General features: G+C 46.1%; 3 protein-coding genes across 4 annotated transcripts in view; 1 reads left to right on the forward strand and 2 right to left on the reverse strand.

Moving 5' to 3' along the window:
* Positions 1-628: 628 nt before the first annotated feature.
* Positions 629-10,263, reverse strand: chkb (choline kinase beta). The gene is made up of 11 exons (XM_028957353.1): positions 9,846-10,263; positions 8,678-8,786; positions 8,301-8,414; positions 7,404-7,537; positions 7,211-7,315; positions 7,010-7,068; positions 6,408-6,495; positions 4,965-5,073; positions 4,501-4,598; positions 3,245-3,326; positions 629-1,728 (listed from the first exon to the last, which is right to left on the reverse strand). Exons 1-11 carry the CDS (start codon positions 10,061-10,063, stop codon positions 1,672-1,674), a joined length of 1,173 nt encoding a protein of 390 aa, XP_028813186.1. The 5' UTR covers positions 10,064-10,263; the 3' UTR covers positions 629-1,671.
* Positions 10,264-10,942: 679 nt separating this feature from the next.
* mapk8ip2 (mitogen-activated protein kinase 8 interacting protein 2) overlaps positions 10,943-20,717 on the forward strand; it is a 30,418-nt gene continuing 20,643 nt past the window's right edge. For both annotated transcript variants that reach the window (XM_028957351.1, XM_028957352.1), the window contains exon 1: positions 10,943-11,244. In XM_028957351.1, the coding sequence (XP_028813184.1) occupies positions 11,180-11,244 (65 nt within the window). In that variant the 5' untranslated portion in view covers positions 10,943-11,179. The remainder of the gene's footprint in view (positions 11,245-20,717) is intronic.
* LOC114766696 (gastricsin-like) lies at positions 15,269-19,105 on the reverse strand. Its single transcript, XM_028957796.1, has 9 exons — positions 19,053-19,105; positions 17,522-17,672; positions 17,330-17,447; positions 17,129-17,247; positions 16,856-17,052; positions 16,489-16,605; positions 16,255-16,402; positions 15,512-15,607; positions 15,269-15,433 (listed from the first exon to the last, which is right to left on the reverse strand). Exons 1-9 carry the CDS (start codon positions 19,103-19,105, stop codon positions 15,269-15,271), a joined length of 1,164 nt encoding a protein of 387 aa, XP_028813629.1.

Here is a 20,717-nt window from a genome sequence, read left to right on the forward strand (position 1 = left end):
ATGGTGGGTGAGTTATTCTGATTTAGTTTCTTTATGGATGGTGGGTGAGTTATTCTGATTCAGCTTCTTTATGGATGGGGGGTGAGTTATTCTGATTCAGTTTCTTTATACATTATGGATGGTGGGTGAGTTATTCTGATTCATTCAGATACTCCATACAATATGGATGGTGGGTGAGTTATTCTGATTTAGTTTCTTTATACATTATGGATGGTGGGTGAGTTATTCTGATTCAGTTTCTTTATGGATGGTGGGTGAGTTATTCTGATTCAGCTTCTTTATGGATGGGGGGTGAGTTATTCTGATTCAGTTTCTTTATACATTATGGATGGTGGGTGAGTTATTCTGATTCAGTTTCTTTATGGATGGTGGGTGAGTTATTCTGATTCGGTTTCTTTATACATTATGGATGGGGGGTGAGTTATTCTGACTCAGATATTCTCCCTCATTACAAGAAGACCCTTAAATGTAAAGCCCATAGTTGTGTACTCATGTTTCATTGTCATATCATGTTGCAGTTGGTCCTAGGCGGTGGTGCAGGGGTACAGGTAGCATTAGTTGGTCCAGGACCTGTACTGAGAAAACTTATCAGTCTATAAAAGAATTAGGGACTGGTAACACACAGTCATTACAGATAACGCTGAAATTGCATTTATTAGCAGTAACACACAAGCAGGACATTACAGATACAGTGCAAGTAGATAAAAATAAATAAATTCAGTTGCCTGTAAGAAGGGATCAGAATGGTTCATTCTTACTGGAGTAAAACCATTATCATGTCATGCACTGGTCCCTCAACTGACTGACATTTCCACAACCGGTTCTTCACAGTCTGTCGTGAAGTAAATAGAGTTTAAATTATGCTTGATATTGACAGGAAAGTTGTGTTCAACACAGGACTCAAACATTAATGGACACGCCGATTTTGAAATGGCTTCAGTCTGCAGCTTACATGGAAATAATTACATAGTGATCAAACTTAACTCAGATAAACTAATTTTTAACCAGCCATGACACTGCTCCATCCGCGAAATCACATTCACATGAAATAATTTTAAAAAGTAAATAGTGCAATATTTTTTTCAAAAAGGTCAAACTGTTCCCATATGACGGCCCACACGGTCACATTTTAATCACCTAGAAGAGACGGTTTAGAACAGGCCGAGCATCGGACGAAGTATATTGCCACGGTCAGCAATCAGTCACGTGTCTATACTGGCAGTCTACAGTAGTCCTCACGTCAATCATCTGGAAACATACAGTCTGATGTTCAGAAATAAAACACACTAATAAAAGTAAACTTTGTGTACAGATGGACACAGGTCTGAAATGATGGACCCAGAACACAATGAGGAGAATAATAACAACAGTAAAACATGTAGAAATTAAATTAAAAGCAAAGAAATGTAGCAAAATAGTGTTGTGCACACTGTAGATTTTCTATCTAATTGATGAAAAGCCTGATTCTACCATTGTACAATTATGTAAAATTCTGAGATTCGTGATATAACTGCGGGAACGACAGGAAAGAGATGCATTGCGTCCCTTCTTTTGTTTCATCTATTCTGTTCACCTTCTTTGTTTTTCTTAGTCTTCTCTCAACATAAGAGAAAATCCAGAATTCAGTAAAAGCTTTGGTGTGTACCAGTCAGTGTCACTGTTGGAAGAACTTCAACCAATGAGCTTCTTTTGCTTGAAGTAGGCATCAAAGCGACTCTGGGCATAGTCCTGAAAGCATACAGACCACAGGCCTACCGAGTTAGTACATTGCAACAGTAAACGAAAGTAAAGAAAACTCCTCTTCATCGGTTAACGTCAGGGTTGATGTGGGAAGACGCATGCGCAGACATGCTGGGTTGGATGGAGACAGTCGGCGAGTGAGAGGCTGGAATAGGCAGAACGTGGGCACACAACGCTTTGTCCAACAGAGTGGGGCGTTCTGTATTGACTATGGCTCACGTGGCACCAGACCCGTTTCGGGCTGCCACTCGTGGCCTTGTATGTAAACCATGGTCAAATTTTTTGAACTGACCACTGTGTGCCAGTAGAATCAGAGATCTACAACACGACATTATCGTCTTGCCAGTGGTTCACACCACGCCCTTTTCCCCATGTTAAAGCCCCACCCACTTAAATGCAAACAAGCATGCTCGCTCCAAACTCGTGGTATGCTAGTTAAAGTGCATATTTTATTCATATTTTGATGTACAATTATGCTACAGTTTTTATACACAGTGTAATGAATAATCACGAATTAAATTGCAATCGCAATATGTCAAATACATCGCAATTAGATTTTTTTGTTAAAACCATTCTGCCCAACAACCAACCAGCAAGAATTCTGACTCTCACAAACATGTTAGTTTGTCTTTAAGAATCAGTCAAGAATCAAGGATCATAAGAACGGTGAGGGATCAGACCAGAACTACACAGGAGGACCTGGTCAATAACCTGAAGAGAACTGGGACCTCAAAGGTCACCTTTAGTAACACACTACACAGTCATGGACTAAAATCCTGCAGAACCCACAGTGCCCCCAAGCCAGCACGCCCAGGCCCGTCTGAAGCTCGCCAAAGACCATCTTGATGATTCAGTGGGAACATGGGAAAAGATCATTAAGTCAGATGAAGCTAAAATGACGCTTGCTGTGTTTGAAGGAAGACAAAAGAAGAGAACAATCCCAAGAGCACAGTCCCAACAGTGAAGCATGTGGTGGAAACATCATGGGACAACCGTGGCTGGGTCTTCCAGCATGACAATGACTGTGTTTCAGCCTCTAAACTTGAAAGATCTGGAGAAGAGGACTGTATGGGCCATAATCCCTGCTGCAGTCAGTGTGTGCAAAACTGGTCAAGAACTACAGGAAATGTACATTTACATTTATGGCATTTATCAGACACCCTTATCCAGAGCGACTTACAATCAGTATTTACAGGGACAGTCTCCCTGGAGCAACTTAGGGTTAAGTGTCTTGCTCAGGGACACAATGGTAGTAAGTGGGATTTGAACCCGGGTCTTCTGGTTCATAGGCGAGTGTGTTACCCACTAGGCTACTACCACCCTATGTATGTATGCGAAATGTATGACCTCTGTAATACTAATTTCATGCAATTAAAAAAATAAAAAAAGTAATTTTAAATTTACAGACCTCTTTCATCTTTGTAAATGGAAAAACTTGGAAAATCAGCAGTGTATCAAATACTTATTTTCCCCACTGTATGATATGGGAACATAATGCACTCACCATGTATCCAAACTCAATTTTGGAAATCTTGGCCTGGATGATGGACCACAGTCCCCAGAAGAAATGTGAGGCCAGAGCAAACCTGTGGCAGAAGTACACTCTATAAGTCTTCTTCTCAACTCGCATCTTTCCCGCTCATGTAGATTCCTTCTTTACAATATCTTTTATAAATAAAGTGAAGTGATTGTCACATGTGATACACAGCAGCACAGCACACGATGCACACAGTGAAATTTGTCCTCTGCATTTAACCCATCACCCTGAGTGAGCAGTGGGCAGCCATGACAGGCGCCCGGGGAGCAGTGTGTGGGGACGGTGCTTTGCTCAGTGGCACCTCAGTGGTATCTTGACGGATTGGGATTTGAACCGGCAACCTTCTGATTAAGGGGCCGCTTCCTTAACCGCTAGGCCACCACTTCCCCATCAGTCGGATCCAGATACTTGTTCAGTCCCTGGAAATCTGACTACTGGATTAGTGTAACTCCCTTCTGGCAGGTCTACCTCTGACTGCTATCCGGCATCTACAACTAATACAGAATGCAGCAGCACCTTCCCAAATTCTCCCACACCGCCCCACTGCTACGCTGCCTCCACTGGCTCCAGTAGCTGCAAAATACTGATGCTGGCCTACAAAGCCAAACATGGGGTTTCACCATCCAACCTCAGTCCGACCCTCCAGTCCTGCTCGCCTGGTCCCTCCACCGCTGGAGGTACAAGGAAGACCCTCGTCTAGACTCTTCTCTGTCTTGGTAGAATGAAGTTCCCCTCAAGGTCAGAACAGCACGGCAGCTCAACACCTTCCTCTTTAGAGGATACTCACACTAACGTGTAACTTTCTTATAGTCTGATTTATGCAAAAAAACTACAACAGAGGGGATAAAAAGATTGTATTCATAGTTGGGGGTCCTAGTGAACCAGAACTGATCATTTCATCCATGGTGACATGGAAGCACGTTGTAAGTCTCTCTGGATAAGGACGTCTGGTAAATGCCATAAATTTTAAATATAATGGCGATTTCTCCAGCACAAACCTTTTTTGCATTCACCAGACGGCCTTACCCACACAGTGGTAGTAGGTGGATTCAGCCTCTCTTCTAGGTCACAGATGAGCATTTAACCCACTAGGCTGCAACAAGCCTACAGAAATGCGACCTCCTTATGACACTAAACCTTCCTGTAGACCATTCCTGATTAGATTGTGAATCGGATATAAGTGTCAGGAGGCTTTAAAAGTGGTAGCTTATATAACTTTATACCGATTTGCTTCAAGAAGAAGCTCCTCCTCCACCTGGGTGTGGTCATCCCTGTTAGAATACCTGCCACTCTCAGATAGGTAGTTCCGGATGAAATGCAGCTGCACAAAAACAAAAGTAATGCTTGGTGAAAATTCACGGATTATGAAGTACATAATAATAATAATTCATAATTTTGTATTTGTGGTCCAGAGTGGAACAACCCTGACTGATTTTGAATCTGTTATAAACTTTCTTCTTTGCAAACCCTTTCAAATTCATATCAATAAAACAGGAAACTCTGGACAAAATCATTATTCCAGAAATAATCAGAGACATTAATTTAGAGTGACGCTAAATGATTACATTCACTGCACCAGATGAACAACGCTGAATTGATAACCGCTGCAACACTTCCTGTATCGAGTTCAGTGTTCATTCGGGCATCTTGAGGAAAGTAGTCATGTTGGACGGGGCAGTAATCGGACCTGCTGCTCTCGGTTGGGGTAGTGCTCCAGGTCAGCTTTGAAGAACGGCCACTGGTGGTATGTGTAGTCATAAACCCACTCGCAGAAGTGGTTCCCAAAATCAAAGCCTCTAAAAGAGAAAAACAGAATAAAGAGAAAAGTGTCTGAAAACTAGACATCGCACAGGACAATATTGTTCTATTAGCAATGATATTTTCAGGGTTTCTGCAGGTTTAAGGAAGGCAAATTTAAGACTTCATCAAGGTGGTCAATTCCAAGGGCGAGAGATGCGCTTCTAAAATACACTCATCAAATATTACTTCCAAGACTCATTACATATTCAGCCTCAAAGTACCTGTACTGCAGCAAGCCACAAGGACTCTGAACAACCAGTGGGTCCATTTTATTTTTTTCTGGAAAAACGGCGACGCGACTTGTGGTGATGACGTCTTTTCTGCGAATGCTCCTAACTTCTATAGGCCGCTCTCCTCCTCATTAGCACTTAAAGCTACAGACACCGAAACGACTGTAATTCTGCACCAAGGCTGAATTTTCGGAAACAGACTTCCGATGGAGTAACATGCTCTTCCCTCAGTAGGCTACTCCTGATTCAGTAATTCCAGAGACATTTGTAATGAGGACAACCCCGCCGGCGAGTGCAGAATTTAGCCTTCTAATTGCATAGGTGGTTCCGCTAATTCCGACTTCATAATACATAATAGAAATTTGAAAAATTTGAGTTTACAAGTAAATAAATGTATTGGGTCTGCAGAATTTTTAAGACCTGAAACTATGGATTTACGGCTTACTCGTCATTTTTTAATGATATGATAAGGGCTCAATTTTCGAAAATCTTATTGAAGACTTTTTAAGGATCCACAGAAACTCTGTCTTGTAAAGCTGTTGCAGGATGTTAAAGTCAGTCATGCTCCACACACCAGGGGGCGCTGCTTCACCTCATTTAGTCTGGAACCGGGGTGAAGGACGCTGCTCTGCTCTGTTCCCATATTTGAAGCATGTTTAGTATTTGTTGTATGAGGAGAAAGTGAAGCATGTTCGATCTGGTTTTTCCTCTTTTTACCTTCATGGCGGATTCCTTCACTATCGTCATTATCAAATTCCGCTTGATGAGATTAACATGAGTGAATGATAAGAAAGTGTTCAGCATGAACCTTCAGGACTGTTGTCAAAAAGTGGTGGAGAGTAGACGAGAGCGTGAAACGCTGCCATCGCAGCAAACGCTCCCAGATTTTTGTTTATTACATAAACTCATGTGTTCTATTTCATAGACCGCCGTCTTCAGTTTTGTTCTATAACGTAAAAAAATGCCAGACCCATAAGTGAGTGGGCGTGTCCACACTTCAGACTGGACAATTTTCCAGCCACACCAATGATACCCGGACTAACGTGTACTGTGGGTGGACGCCGTGAACGAGGTCCCTAATAAAGTGTCCAGCGTCTTACCTGTAGTTGTAGCTGCTGTACTCAAAGTCAATGAGCATTAAATTGTCCGTGGACTTCTCACCGCAGCCGTCCAGCCTGAGAATGTTCCCTAAGACGAAAAGACAGATCGTCAGCGCCGACCTCCGCAGAAATCTGGCCACGCATGCATCGTTGGCGTGTTCGGGATACGTCAGTGCGCCGCAGTTGTCGCATCACCTCGCCGTGTCGGGCGTGTTTGGGGTCCTGGCTCTGGCAGAAGCAGTCAAGTCCCGCGTTTCTATGTGTACGTACAACCTGCTAGGAAGGCGTGGCCGAATGCTGCCAGGGTTTCCACAAGATCAGCAAGGCTTTTTAAGCCGTTTTATCAACGAGATGTTCTGTTGCCTGTTTAGACATTTTTAGCTGCAATTCTGCGCTTTTCTCACATCAAGTGGGCACAGTTTTTAAAGCTTTTTTAGCCAACCATAAACTCCATCCGGCATCGTTTCCAACTTGGCTTCATTGGCGAGTGGCCTTTGGCCGCTGACGTGCTTACGGGCAAAGTCACTGCCGTCATATCAGATGAGTTTTTACGCAACAGGATTTTCCAGATTACTCCGGTATTTAGGAGATTGTGACCTCACCTTCCTGAACATCGTTGTGACAAAACACCACAGGAGAGCGAGTCGCTGCCAGCAGTGACCTGAGAGAGACCGGGACGCAACATACATCACGTTAATAACCAGCACCATCAGGTTGGGAAGGGTGAGGCGTAAACCCTGCCAGCCAATCAGGGCCCAGGAGGCCGGTGCGGCGAGTAGTACGGTGCGTTAAGAAGCTCTCACCGGAGACTCTCCAGCTCGGCGGGGAGGTCGTACTTCATCAGCTTGTTGAACTTCTTCACGTGAGCCTCCCGGACAAACTTGAGCGTTTTTATCTGATCCATGTATCTGTAAACACACACACACCCCAGGGTCAGTACGTTGCTGGGAGCCGGAAGAGCTGGTTTTCCAGGCCCAACGGTGCATTTTACTGTACTTGTCGATGTGGCCAAACAACCACTTGGGCTCCTTATTGAACGGCATGACCATTTGGTGGAAACGCGCCATCTTGGTGGCGATCTCGGCGGAAAGCTCCGGAACGGCGAGTTGATCTGTGCGCAGGCGTTTACTCTGCAGGACAAACAGACGTTTCTTGAGTGTATGTGTATGCATGCATGGAATACACAATAATCACAATAATGTGTGACATGAAGATCATTGAAATTGAGATTATTGCAATGTGCAATATTACAATTTATAATATTTGTATCTATTTATTCCACTGTGTTCTACACACACACACAAATCCTTCAATACAGACCTGTAAACTCGGGATGTGCGGATCAACCCTAAACATCAATACTATCTACACCAAGTTGATATCAGTATTGGATATCAATAATAGCACAACGTTATCGATATTTTCACACTTTTAAGTTCGACTTTCCAATCACATTTAGTTTTGTACAGTGTTTCATTATTGGATCAGTATCGCCGATACCAACCTGAATTTCAAATCGGATATAGAAGCCAAATCGGCATCGCACATCCTTACTGTAAACCGTGTGTCATATTAGTCCATACATTTTTGCCTAATGTCTACCGGATATCCTGTTTTTTTTATTGTGTATACTCTGTATATTGTCCCACAATTTCGTCGTATACGCAGATTCCTGCTACAACTAACTAACTAACAGATCTCGCGCCAACATTAACGCGCATCTACGCTTTCAGTACTCCTGTTGAACGGTAAATACCACTTTGCCCATTTACCACAGACCATTAATCTACCTGGATTAGGCCACCAGCCTGCATTATGAATAGGAACGTTCCCGTTACGTTCCCGTTCTAGCAACACCGAGCACGTTTTCTCTGTGGGGAGAGAGATGCGTACAGGCAAGTACTGCTCCAGCCGTCCTTCGGGGAATATGCCGTAGAGCCGCGGGCCAAGGGCCCGCTCCGCCAGTATGGCAAACATCACGCTCTCCAGCACCAGAGACTCCACCCCCTGCACACACACACACACACACTATTTACATTTACAGCATTTACCAGACGCCCTTATCCAGAGCGACTTACAATCAGTAGTGACAGGGACAGTCCCGCCCCGGAGCAATTTAGGGTTAAGTGTCTTGCTCAGGGACACAATGGTAATAAGTGGGGTTTGAACCTGGGACTTGTGTGTTACCCACTAGGCTACTACCACCCCAGTATTATACCATACAGGCAGAAAACGTCAGGCTGCAGCAGGCAGGGCGCCGCCTCGCTCACCTGAAGGATGGCCCCGTAAATCCGTAGCAGGACCCGAGCCGGCTCGTCCGCGACCGGGTGGACGTGGTCGGGCAGGCTGCACATGTAGAGCAGGTTGCTGAGACCCCCGCTGCAAACACACACACAAGCACGTTTCCACAAAAGAACGTCCGAGACTCGAGGCCAGAGACTCTGAACACGGTTCAACTCAACTGCTGAACTTACACGGCAGAGTTTCTTCCTCCGAGCAAAATGGAGGCATCAGCTGTAATTTACTTTTAAAATGGAGACACGCGGCCGAGGACGTTCTGGAATACGAGAGAAAGTGATCGTCATTGTGAAATTCTGCAGCACAGCACACGGTGCACACAGTGAAATGTGTCCTCTGTATTTAACCATCACCCTGAGTGAACAGTGGGCGGCCATGACAGGCGCCCGGGGAGCAGTGTGTGGGGACGGCGCTTTGCTGAGTGGCACCTTGGCGGATCGGGATTCGAACCGGCAACCTTCAGATTACGGGGCCGCTTCCTTAACCGCTCAGCCACCACTGCCCACTTGAAGGGTGACAGAAGCGTGACACGGTTCACTACGTAAAGCCGGCAAAGATGCTACAAACCAGCTCTGATTTTACACGTTGTAGTTGTAAACGTAGAAAAACGTTTCTCGCGCAGCCTTATGGGAACCACATATTTCATTATACTTTCAAGTGTCAGATTTCAACGAATTTTCCAGAACTTTACATGTTTATTTCGTATCCCAAAACTTTTCAAGGCCTTTTCCAGGGTTTGAATGACCATAGGAACCCTGACACTCAACAGGACAGTACATTTATGGCCTAGCAGTTAAGAAAGCGGCCCCAGAAGGTTGCCGGTTCGAATCCCGATCCGCCAAGGTGCCACCGAGGTGCCCTTGATGAAGGTCCCGTCCCCACACGCTGCTCCCCGGGCACCTGTCATGTTGCCCACTGCTCACCAACGGTGACGGTTAAATACAGAGGACACGTTTCACCCTGTGCTGCGCTGCAGTGTTTCCCAATGACAAACACTTCACTTAAAACCCCCCCCCAAAAAAACCCTGGGTCTTCTGGTTCAGAGGCCGATGTGTTGTCCTCTACACGACTACCACCATCACAGTAAACCGTGACCGGTCCACAACTCCATCCAGTCTCACCAAAACCTGCTTCCCCCACCTGACGATGCGGATCTGGAAGTCCGCCTCGCTGATGCTCTTCCACGACCCGGAGAGGAAGTCTCGGCACCAGGCGAAGGCCCGTCCGCGCGTCTCCCGGTCGACCTCGTCCGTCCGGCCGTCCTGGAAGGACTCCGCTTCGGAGTCGTCGTCCCCGTTGGCGCCGCGGGGACTCGGGACCCTGAGGCTGCCGTTCTCCGCGTTGAGCGTCGCCTGCATGGCGTGTCCTGGACCCCGGGGAGCCGCGGAGAACTTGTACTGCCTCGTTTATGTCGCGAACGTCCCGGTGGTCTTCACACGAACTGTGCTTTTAAACCGTAAATTACGGCCGAAACTTCTTCGTCCTTTAACCGCCACGCACGATGTCCTGTCGGCCACCGTCTCCCCCCAGCCGCTCACCGACACGCCGAGTAACGGCCTTTGTTATTCGGTGTGAGGGCTGGGCCCGCCTCCCGACGTCGGGAGCGCTGATTGGTCCCTGAAGCGCACGGACTTGTGGGTAATGTAGTTCCGATTGCGTCACGCCGAGTCAGCGAACCAAACCTTTGTCCGTTTTAATATACCAGTGGGAAATTGAACAACGCTGTCGTCTCCATTCTGTTTCTACTTATAATCACGTTTTCAGCCATGGTTCATTGTGGTCTGGGATATTTTAATTTAAATTAATTGTGCTTTCTCAATTTTTACCGGTAAACACACCCTGGTAGTCGAAATGACACCTTTTAGGGTGCATAATGCCGGATTAAATAAACAAATGGCAAATAAAATATTTAAAACAGTTGCTGCATCTGTCAGTGATCCTGCTCGCCACAGAGGGCGCTGTCCGCCTCCCCTTCAGCACCAGTGGACGTGGACAGCTCCCGATACGCCAGGTCGTCTAATCTGCACCGATGCGCTCAAATTTGTCTTTAAATGGATGTACAGGGTGCGTTTGTGGTGTTTGCTTCCACATTTGTTGAAATCATCCAAGCAATAAAGCCGCATTTCGAATGGAGATGAATAAAATCGATGCGGGTGTGTGTGTGTATGCGTGTGTGAGGCTCCGCAGTGTTTTCCCTCTCGCTGCTGCAGATCCTACGCAGAGGGCGCGTCGACGTGACGTGACGTGGCCCCGCCCTCCTGGTGCTGATGCTGACATTCAGCGCTGCGCCGCGCAGGTGAACGAGCCGCATCCTATCTCCCTGCCTCCCTGCTCCGCGGCGGGTGGCGCGGACCGGCGCGTCTGGTTCGGTGGAGCCCTCGTCGTCGCCGTCGCCGCGCATGGGCCGCGCATCCGCAGTCTGCGCCCAGTAACAGTCGTGTCTTCGCCCCGCCAACCCCGCCTGGAAGAAGAAGATGGCGGACCGGGCCGAGATGTTCTCCCTCTCCACCTTCCACTCGCTCTCGCCGCCGGGCTGCAGGTGAGCTCATCTGACGGGGTCGAGTTACCTCGCCAGGCCCACGCCCTGTTCCATCTCTTCATATCTCATGTGGCATCCGAGAGGTTGTTCCTTCTACATACAGGCATCTTCTGGAGGAGCCGTGTGGACAATTTGTCCCTTTGTTGCTCTCCAGCTTGACATGTTCCTTTAATAACTGGCAGCATGTGAACGGAGTGGAGAAAATAGCCTTTACCCGGTGACCTTGTGTCCGGCAAGAGGATCTTCCAACCACGTTCATGTGCTGCTTTCATGTCCTCGTCCCCTGTTGTGTCCCCCTGGCCGGGGTTTGGAACTAAAGCAGGTGAAAGGTCGTCAGACGTCAGGGAACTGCGGCGCGTCCATGTGCTGAGAGCGTTTAACCGCGAAATCGTCCACTGAAAGATACACAGAATCCGGGTTTTATCCTGTGTTTGCATGTATTTCCATGAATACCTAATTTCACGTTGTGAATCCGGGATTAAACTTTAACTTCTATTTAATTATGAAAATAGTCCAGTAATTTATTGTGTTCTAGTGTCCTATTGTACTAATAAATCCGTTTCTGGCGGCGAAACAGGACTGTTTAATTTCTGGTGAAATCAGATTCCCCTTCTGGCAGGAAGCACATCCTTTTTACGGAATTTTACGGAATGTAGTGGAGTTTAAATGTAGTCCAGGTGAAAAATGTCTCCAAATTGAAATACGCAGTATAAGGTGCATTATGATAATAATATACAATTTTCAGTGACCTTTGATGAATGATTTAAATTGCATTTTCCCCACCGTTGGGTTTGTTTTCGTGCCTCTTCCTGATGCCTCTCGACTCCGCCCTCCTCGTCTGCTCCTCCTCTTATTTACTGACGTGCGTCCATCAGACAGAGGGCCTGTTTGGTATTAATGCATCTCTGACCCGCTTCTGTCTGCCTCTTTCTCTCTGATGCTCGGCGTAAGAGGCTTACGCGAGAGGGAGTTCATTGTGCCCGGCTGAGCTCCGCCTCTCTGTCCCTCGCCGGCTTTTCCTGCCGCTGCGGGCGACTGTTGCATCCACTGGTGGGGCCATCGGTGGACCGGAGTGTGAAGGTCTCTGGAGGTTAGCAGATAGTCCAGCGCAGCCCGTGTCAGTAACACATGCTTCTTATTGATTGGCCGGTGATTGTGAGGGGGCGTGGCCTCGTTATTGCTCAGCGCTTTCAGGAAATGAAAGCTTGTGTTTTTATTTCCCGTAATCAATGAGGTATATGGCATGATGACAGGAGAGCAGGAGAGAGTGAGATGTTGAGATCATGCGGTGGACGAGGGAAGCGGGGGGATGAGGAAGGAGAGAAGAGTGATGGAGGATTGACGGATCACTACATGAAATGACCCCGCGGCCGTGACAGGCTCCAGTTAATTAAAGGCACAAAGGCTGAGTGACACTCAGAATAACAGAGAGTAACAAACCTAGATCATAATCATGTCACTAAAGCAAGATTTATGAATACACAGACAAACATACACACACATACACACACACACACACACTCCGTGTGACTCACATTAATCTCAGGACGGCTCTCTGTTCACTACTGGCAGGGTGTAGACTGGTTCTAACTGAGTGTTGGGTGGGCTGGTAGCACCCAGCGGGCCGGAGCACAAGCTCCGCCTACTCCCACCGCTTCCCCGAGCAAGACACTTAACCCTGAGTGTCTCCACGGGGACGGTGTGAAGTATGAGAATGTTACTCCAAAATAACAATAAAAATAAAAAGTAGTCATGAAAAAATGACTCAAGTAAGAGTAAAAATGTGTCTGGGGATAAAACTACTCATAGTAATACATCATTTAGTTTTTCAAAACTATGTTTTCTAAGCCAAAGAATATAAATGTGCTAATTATGTAGTTTTGTACAAATAAAATAATAGTAATAACTTATTAAAATATAATTTGCAGTAATTAATGGACTACATGTTATATATGCTAAACATATGTGTTAGCATTGCTATATTAAATAAAAGAGCTGAACGATAACGCTAATTCCTTCCTCTACAGAAAATGTATAGAGCGCCATTTAACAACATATGTGTTGAAAGACTGGGATTCTGTATTCTTTCTGTAAACTCTGCCATTTTATTCATTCTGTGTCTGTGCTGTGTGGTGAGTGTGTGGCGCTGTGATGTCATGGTGTGTGTGTGGTCATGTGACTGCATGGCTACGTCTGATTGGTAAAACAGTCAGTCATGTGTTCGATCTACTGGCAGCATTTGTCTGGAAGTGCTGTGTGATTTATGGATCCATGAAATAACTCACGAGTCATGAATCTGAGGTCTCCAGGCTGTAGGACCTCAGCGGAGACGTGCTAGTTTCATAGTGAGGCACTACTGAGAAATATTGGGTGCTGCAGCATAATAGCCTAGATATTTTTCATAGGAAAGTTACATATCATCATTATTATTACAATTACCACTTAATAGGCTTTGCCAAGCAGGTCAATTCATGCTGGCTTGTTCTTTTCATTTTAAGACACATTCATATCAACTAGTTTTAAAGCTCCTCTTCCATTGAATAATTTTTCCTTTTATATCGGTGTTGTTGGTCCCCTAATTCTGTATCTGAAGTCTCTTGGTGCAAAATTACAGCCACTGTGATCCAGTCCCACGACGGTCGGTGGAGATCATGTTGTAGGGGCGGGGCGGGAAATTCTCTGGGTGGAAAAAGCACGAGAAAGGCAGGTAACCTGTCCCCTTAGGATATAAGGGGACAAATTCCAGATCCGACCCTCTGAGCGTCCGCTCTCTGAACGGTGAAGCAGAACGACCAAAACAATCTTTACACCTTTCGCCATTTCTAGCCACTGCAGGACCATAGACAGGCTGGAGATACTCGTATTAATGTTAAATCATCTCACAAAGTCACATTTTCATGTCAGGGGACGTTTAGGAATAGTGGAATGTTTTTTCTTCCTTCGTTTGTGGAGCCGCCTGGATGGATTGCGCCCTTTTGCCTATATTACCTATGCCATTCTCAAGAAGCTACTCTAGCACATGACTCCACTCCACACAGTTGGTTTTTGAAGTATGTTGATGCTGACCAGTTTTTTGACCCGAGTGTGTGTTTGCTCTCATAATTTTATCCCACTGGGGTCCAAATGTCATCTCCTAGGTGGCCGTGTCCGGCGAGTTTTGTTTATGCAGAGGCTTCGCAGTTATGTAACACGTAAAGCCTCTTATGCATTTAGTGTATGTGTGTGTGAATGAGTGAGATTCTATTCAGTATTCATATTTTTTCATATCGAACTTGACACTGCTACTGGGGATTGAATTAATTTTTTTATCCATGAAAGGCGGTGAAAGCCACGCCCTGCTGAAATCGCCGTCACCTGGTTACCGCCTGCCTGTCCCCCCTTCACACCCCTAGTGGTAGTGACCTGATTCGTGTCAGAGGGGCAGCCTGACACCTAGGGGTAACCACAACAAACCAACGTAAAACCACACACACACACACACACACACAACCACACAGACACACACTCACACTCATTCATGGTGCAGCAGGATTATCCTGATTATTCTGGGGAAGTTCAGAACGTATCCCGCCGCTCTGTATTCCGTATTTTCTCCTACAGTCTGTGTCTGAATCTCCCTTTTCCCGTCTTGTCATGTTGCTGCGTTGCATCGTTTGATAGTCGGTGTTAATAAGCAAACACAGATGTGCGTGTCTCCCCCTTTTCTAGACCAATTCAGACTAGTGAAAGCATTTTTTTCTCATATTTGGGTCAGAATGATTTCATTCATTATAATAATTGTACATGAATTGTGATTTATCGTATTGGATTTTTTTTTGTCTATTTTGCCTGCGTCTACATTTTTACAGTAAATGGATATTTTTTATACTGAGACAGATGTAATGTGACACCAGACGTCCAGTTATACGGTAAAATTTGTTGATTTGGTTTATTGAGGCTACATTTGATTTTCCGCTGAGGTTTTATTGCCAATAATAAAAGTGGGCGTTGCTGTAGGCGGAGCTGATGTGTCGACTGGAGACGCCTACACTGCGGGGGCGAAGCCCACTCGGTTGTAGGTGCGGTCAAACACGGAGTAGTACTCCTGCAGGAATACGTCTCCCAGGATCCACAGGGGCAGGTCGTGCGCGGCGGAGGGCTGGGTGGGGTAGAGGGCGACCGAGCAGGATGGGGACCCGCCGCGATACGTCTAGATGGGGGAGATGAGGGACTGAGCAACACTTGTGGACAGTGAAGACAGGTGCCGGGTCCGCTGAGAAGAACTCACCGTCTCCACGTAGGCAGAGGGCGGCACGGGGAAGTCCACCCCGCCGATGGTGAATGTGAGGGTGGGAAGGCTATTGATCTGACTGCAGTCGACCATCTAGCACCAAGCACAGGGAGAAAAAGGCAGACAGCCGGTGGAGGGATTTGGGATCAAATGGGATCTCTGAGCAAAGACACTAGAATATTAATATAGGCTCATTCTGACTTCATGAATAATGGCTGACTGAGCGGTTTTTGCATTTCAACTCCTGAACTAGGACAAAGATATCAAGGATTCTTCTATGGGTGCTTTCGCACTTTGGTTCGTTTGCTTTGGTCCAAATCAGTCGGTGAGTTTGTATCATGTTCCTCTTGGTTCGGTTCCCTTTCACACTGGGAAGATGTAAGCGAAGCAAAATGAACTTTCTGTCTGCTGATTGGTCAGATGGATCATCGCGGGAACGTCAAAAGTAGATGCAGGAAGCAGACGACGTTGAAATTTACCCAGAATTCACTGGATTGCAGTTGTGTTCTCCACCTAGTTGAGTTTGATTCAAGCACTAAAGCCTGTAGGTGTGAAAGTGGCCTATATTGAAAAAATGGTTCAGTTCTGAGACCAGATCCTGTGGAAAAATGACTCCCTGCTTGCGTGGTAGAGAACATGCAGGCCTGCTGCCGTCTGCTTTCTGTCTCTTTCCTTGTAATGGCATTTTATTGAATTTGAATGAAACAGGGTTGGTGTTGCCTGGAGATCGTGTGTCTTACGTATCCGTCTTGCGTCGGCTGGACCTTCAGGAGGTTCATGGTGTACTGGTGCACCGAATTCGGCATGAAGATGGCGGGGTTGCCCGTGTCCACCATGGTCTCACAGCCCTGGCTGCACCAACTGCTGGGCTGGTTGTTGATCTTGAAGCTGACACACACACACACACAGACGCACACACACACGTTCAGCGGAAAGCCGCAAGGGCACCTGGGCATGGCTGAACTGGCTGTTACCTCTGGACAGATATCTGCCACCACTTCTGACGGGTCACCGGTGTCCAGGTGAGCTGGCCCCTGAACTTGCTGTAGTCCACTTCCCCGAAGGACACCTCACTTCCTGCCCGGTCGCTACTGCACACACCAGACGCCCCGTCATCTCACCAGGATGCACTCTGTTCGGTGCTTTCACTATTAATGACCCCCCTACCTCAGCCTGTCAATACGTCACAAAACGTCGGAAATGACTTGATCATATTTAGTTAAATCATTATTTAGGGTCAGTTCTGGTATAAATAAATGGTTTACTCTGGAGCCGACCCTTGGTTTGATTGGCAGGTAACGCCGCATGGCCTACATGATCTGATTGGTCAGACTCGACTACCGGCTCAGGTAGAATGCCACGCAGTTGTACTGGATCAAGCCCTCCTGCATCATCGTGTCCATCAGAGGCCTCTGGTCTCCAGCATCAGAGGGGTACGCCAGGCCCAGGATCCCGTCGAACTTGGCCACGACAAAGTTGTCCCCAGGCTCGGTGACGCTAAGGCCAACCTCTTGTTGGGGCACAACAATGCTGCCGAGCTGTGACGAGAGAGGAAAGGAGTCAGCGTTTCTTCTCTTTATAGCATGGAATGGGAAGTAAGTGCTCAGGACTCACGGTGACCGTGTCGTAGCCGTAAATGCCGTCCATGTCGCCAGCGCCGTACCACATGCTGAAGCGGCCGTTACTGGAGGTGTACGTGGAAGACCGTTTCGGGTCGAACTTCTTGTGCGTGTCTGTGGAGATGTGCAGGGGAGGTGATTGAAGGTGAAAGGAGCCCCGTCTAATAAAGCGTGCGTCATATCTGGCTGGACGTACTGCAGGCCTTGTCGTTGCAGTAGACAGAATCGACCCACAGGTTGGCAGAGCCGGTGTCAAACAGCACCATGAAGGACTGCGGTGGGCTGCCAATGCTCAGCGCTCCGTAGTAGAACGCCTAGAACATTCAGGGGCACCTTCTTACGATGGGAAGTGAGTGGACGACAGACATGTTGCCTGATTCCTGCTCACATCATAGTAAAGAGACTCAGCTGTGGCACCAGAAGCAGCCAGGACCGCAGGAGGCTGGTACTTGAGAGCCGCGTTGACGTAGGGGAGGAACACGCCCTTCTCTCTCATTGCCTCTCTAATAGACTTACCCTTAATCAGAGGCACCCTGTGTAAAGACACACACACACACACACACACACACACACACACACATAATAATAAATAATAAAGTGAAGTGATTGTCACATGTGATACACAGCAGCACAGCACACGGTGCACACAGTGAAATTTGTCCTCTGCATTTAACCCATCACCCTGAGTGAGCAGTGGGCAGCCATGACAGGCGCCCGGGGAGCAGTGTGTGGGGACGGTGCTTTGCTCAGTGGCACCTCAGTGGCACCTTGGCGGATCGGGATTCGAACCGGCAACCTTCTGATTACGAGGCCGCTTCCTTAACCGCTAGGACACCACTGCCACCACCACACGCGTATCATTGTGAGTGCACATTGATGGATGTTTAAGCAGCTGTGTGTAATAACACCAGGACTGGAAAAAGGGAACGTTCCCTTTTTAAATGAACTTGGATTCGACTTAATATCTTAATGTTTCCAACAAAAGGACGTAAAAGGGCGCGGCCAGGCTGACAGCAGGGCTCCTATCACGGACAGTTGCCGCTGATCGGCCGTCCGTGATTAGAGCCCAGTAAAAGGAGGAGGAGAGCAGTGACATCGATGTGGAGAGACTTACCTCACGTTTGTTTTCAGCACCTGACCTTACTGCCACATGCCTGCGGGTTTGTTACTCCTTCCTGTTTCCTTTTGGCCATTTTGCTGGTTTTGTATTCAAACAAATCCCTTTTGTCACAATGACGTCCCGCTTCTGCGCTTCCTTCCCTCACCGGGCCCGAGACGTGATAGTTGGAGCAACTTAATAAAACCACTTTTTTATTTAACAAGTGTCCATCATGCCACACCCTTTCTCATGCGTCCTCATGGATTAAAAACATAATTGACAGCATAAACGCACACACTCACCAAACCAAACAAAAAAGGCCATGTCTCCCTGTGGTTTGAAGACCTCAGTGGACGGTCTGTTGGACACGTTTTTGCAGCAGTTTTGCTGATTGTTTTGCATAATTTGTATTGTCAAGTGTAGGACTGGAAATCTGACAGTTGTGTCAGAATGAATTTACCCACTTGGCACCTCTTTGAAAGCCTGTGTCCCGACAGCTGCATGAATCTGTCATTGGATCAGTGCAAAATGTCACAGGATAAGAAGTGTGACGAGCTACATAACCTCTTATCAGTATAATAATTTTTGATGAAGGCTCTCAGCCTCATGAACATCTCCCCGACCTAAATGGATGCAGTAAATGAAGGAGAAAACTGAAATCGAGTTGCTTTGAGTTTGTTATCATACAATCGCGTTTGTTGTCATACAATATATATTATACTGAAACATACTGACCAGATTTCCTAAAAGCGATATTGATATCTGAGCCGATATAGCGAAAGAATGGAAGCGTGTAGAGGTAAATCATTAGAATTCTCACTTGAAGGCCTCAGATGTGACTGCCAGAGCCAGAACGAAGACCAGTCCCCTCATGGTGGCGCCACTCTGAGTTGCTCCCTTCAGACCCGTTGGCCCCCGGGATCCAGTAGCCTTTATATACCCAACACTGGGGCAAAACCACACCCAGTTCCTTCTGGCTGCTCCTCTCTGACCTCCGTTGTCCTCTGAACCAGGCTATTTTTCCAGACAGACAGGCTTAGTTTCCTGTGTGCATGAACACACTATCAGCTCCGACAAATTTCCCTGAAGTCCAACTGAAGGACTGTCTGAAGGTCTTCTGCATTAATAGCTAAGTGCCACTTTTGTAATGGTGGAATTGACCAAAAAAAAAACAAAACAAAAAGAACATTTACATGATCAAATACATAGATTATATATAAAATACATTAAAAAAATCTCTGGACAGAACATTTCCATAACGGTTCGGATTTTCTCTGTTCTGAATCACATGGTGAACTATAATACATCAATACATATGTTAAAAATGAATTAATAGTATATTGGGTTCTGCTGGTCACATGACTCAACATCATCTCTCCTCACTCTGCAACTCATCAAATAATCATTGACTAAAGTAATAAATTGCAATTAAATATTGTTTTGTTGCAGGGGTAGATTGGTGGACCGGCCCGCTGATTTGTTGCTGGTTTTGTGATTCCGTAGTCACACCCGTCATGGTCCTGGTTGCTATGATACTTAAGTTCAAACTGTTCAGCACGAGTTTGCTGAATTCTAAGAAGCTTATATATTGTTATTTGGCACTGAATGATGGAAAGCGGCTTTTGATGTCTGTAATAGATGGGTGTTGTGACCTACTGTCACCTCAGGGACCTCTGGTCATACTGATCTGAACCAAAAATCACTCCATAAATTCCAGTTTGGTTGTTGAGTCATTCGGCAGACGTCAGCGTTTTCTCCGTGTTCCCCTGGAGACTCGTGGTTCAAGACTGCTGGTCATGTGACGATAACACTAACAAACTATATCATGTAATATTGTTGAGAAGTAAAAGTGATATCGTAGATTTATCTGTTTACAAGATAAAAATGATACTGCAACGTCTCCTTATTTTCGTTGATGAAAATTAGACGAAACGTCTCGTTATATTTCCTGTATCTCCCATCTGGTCACTTCCTCAATATGCAATCGTGGAGTTAATTACGTTAATTACTTGTGGTGAAGTGAGCACTTTCTTTACCGTAAAGTGGAAAAGAAAACTGAATATGTTGTCAGAAATAAGAGCGTCTTCCGTGTCTGGAATGGATGTCGAGTATTCTTGAGTATATAAGGTAACAGTAATACAACAATAAAATATCGTTGTTTTAAAACGGGTTTGACTAAAAGAAACTGTTGTTTTTGTCTGTTCTACTAGATACTTGTAATATATTGACTGGGTTAAATAGAATTTCATTACTTTCAATTAAAATTATACAATTTTATAGACTAAATATAGACTAAAATGTCTATGTCTAAACCCAGACTTAATATTCATTGATAATTCTGACTAAAATTAGACTAAAATGCACAGACTGAAACTCGACTAGACTAAAACGAGTCTGGACATGACTAAGACTGAATTTAATGCCAACCTCACCAGTGGCACACAATTCATTCGTCTCGATACGTCTCTCTCCATTTTCAGCCAGC

Source organism: Denticeps clupeoides, chromosome 17, assembly GCF_900700375.1.
Source record: "Denticeps clupeoides chromosome 17, fDenClu1.1, whole genome shotgun sequence".
NCBI classification, from domain to species: domain Eukaryota; kingdom Metazoa; phylum Chordata; class Actinopteri; order Clupeiformes; family Denticipitidae; genus Denticeps; species Denticeps clupeoides.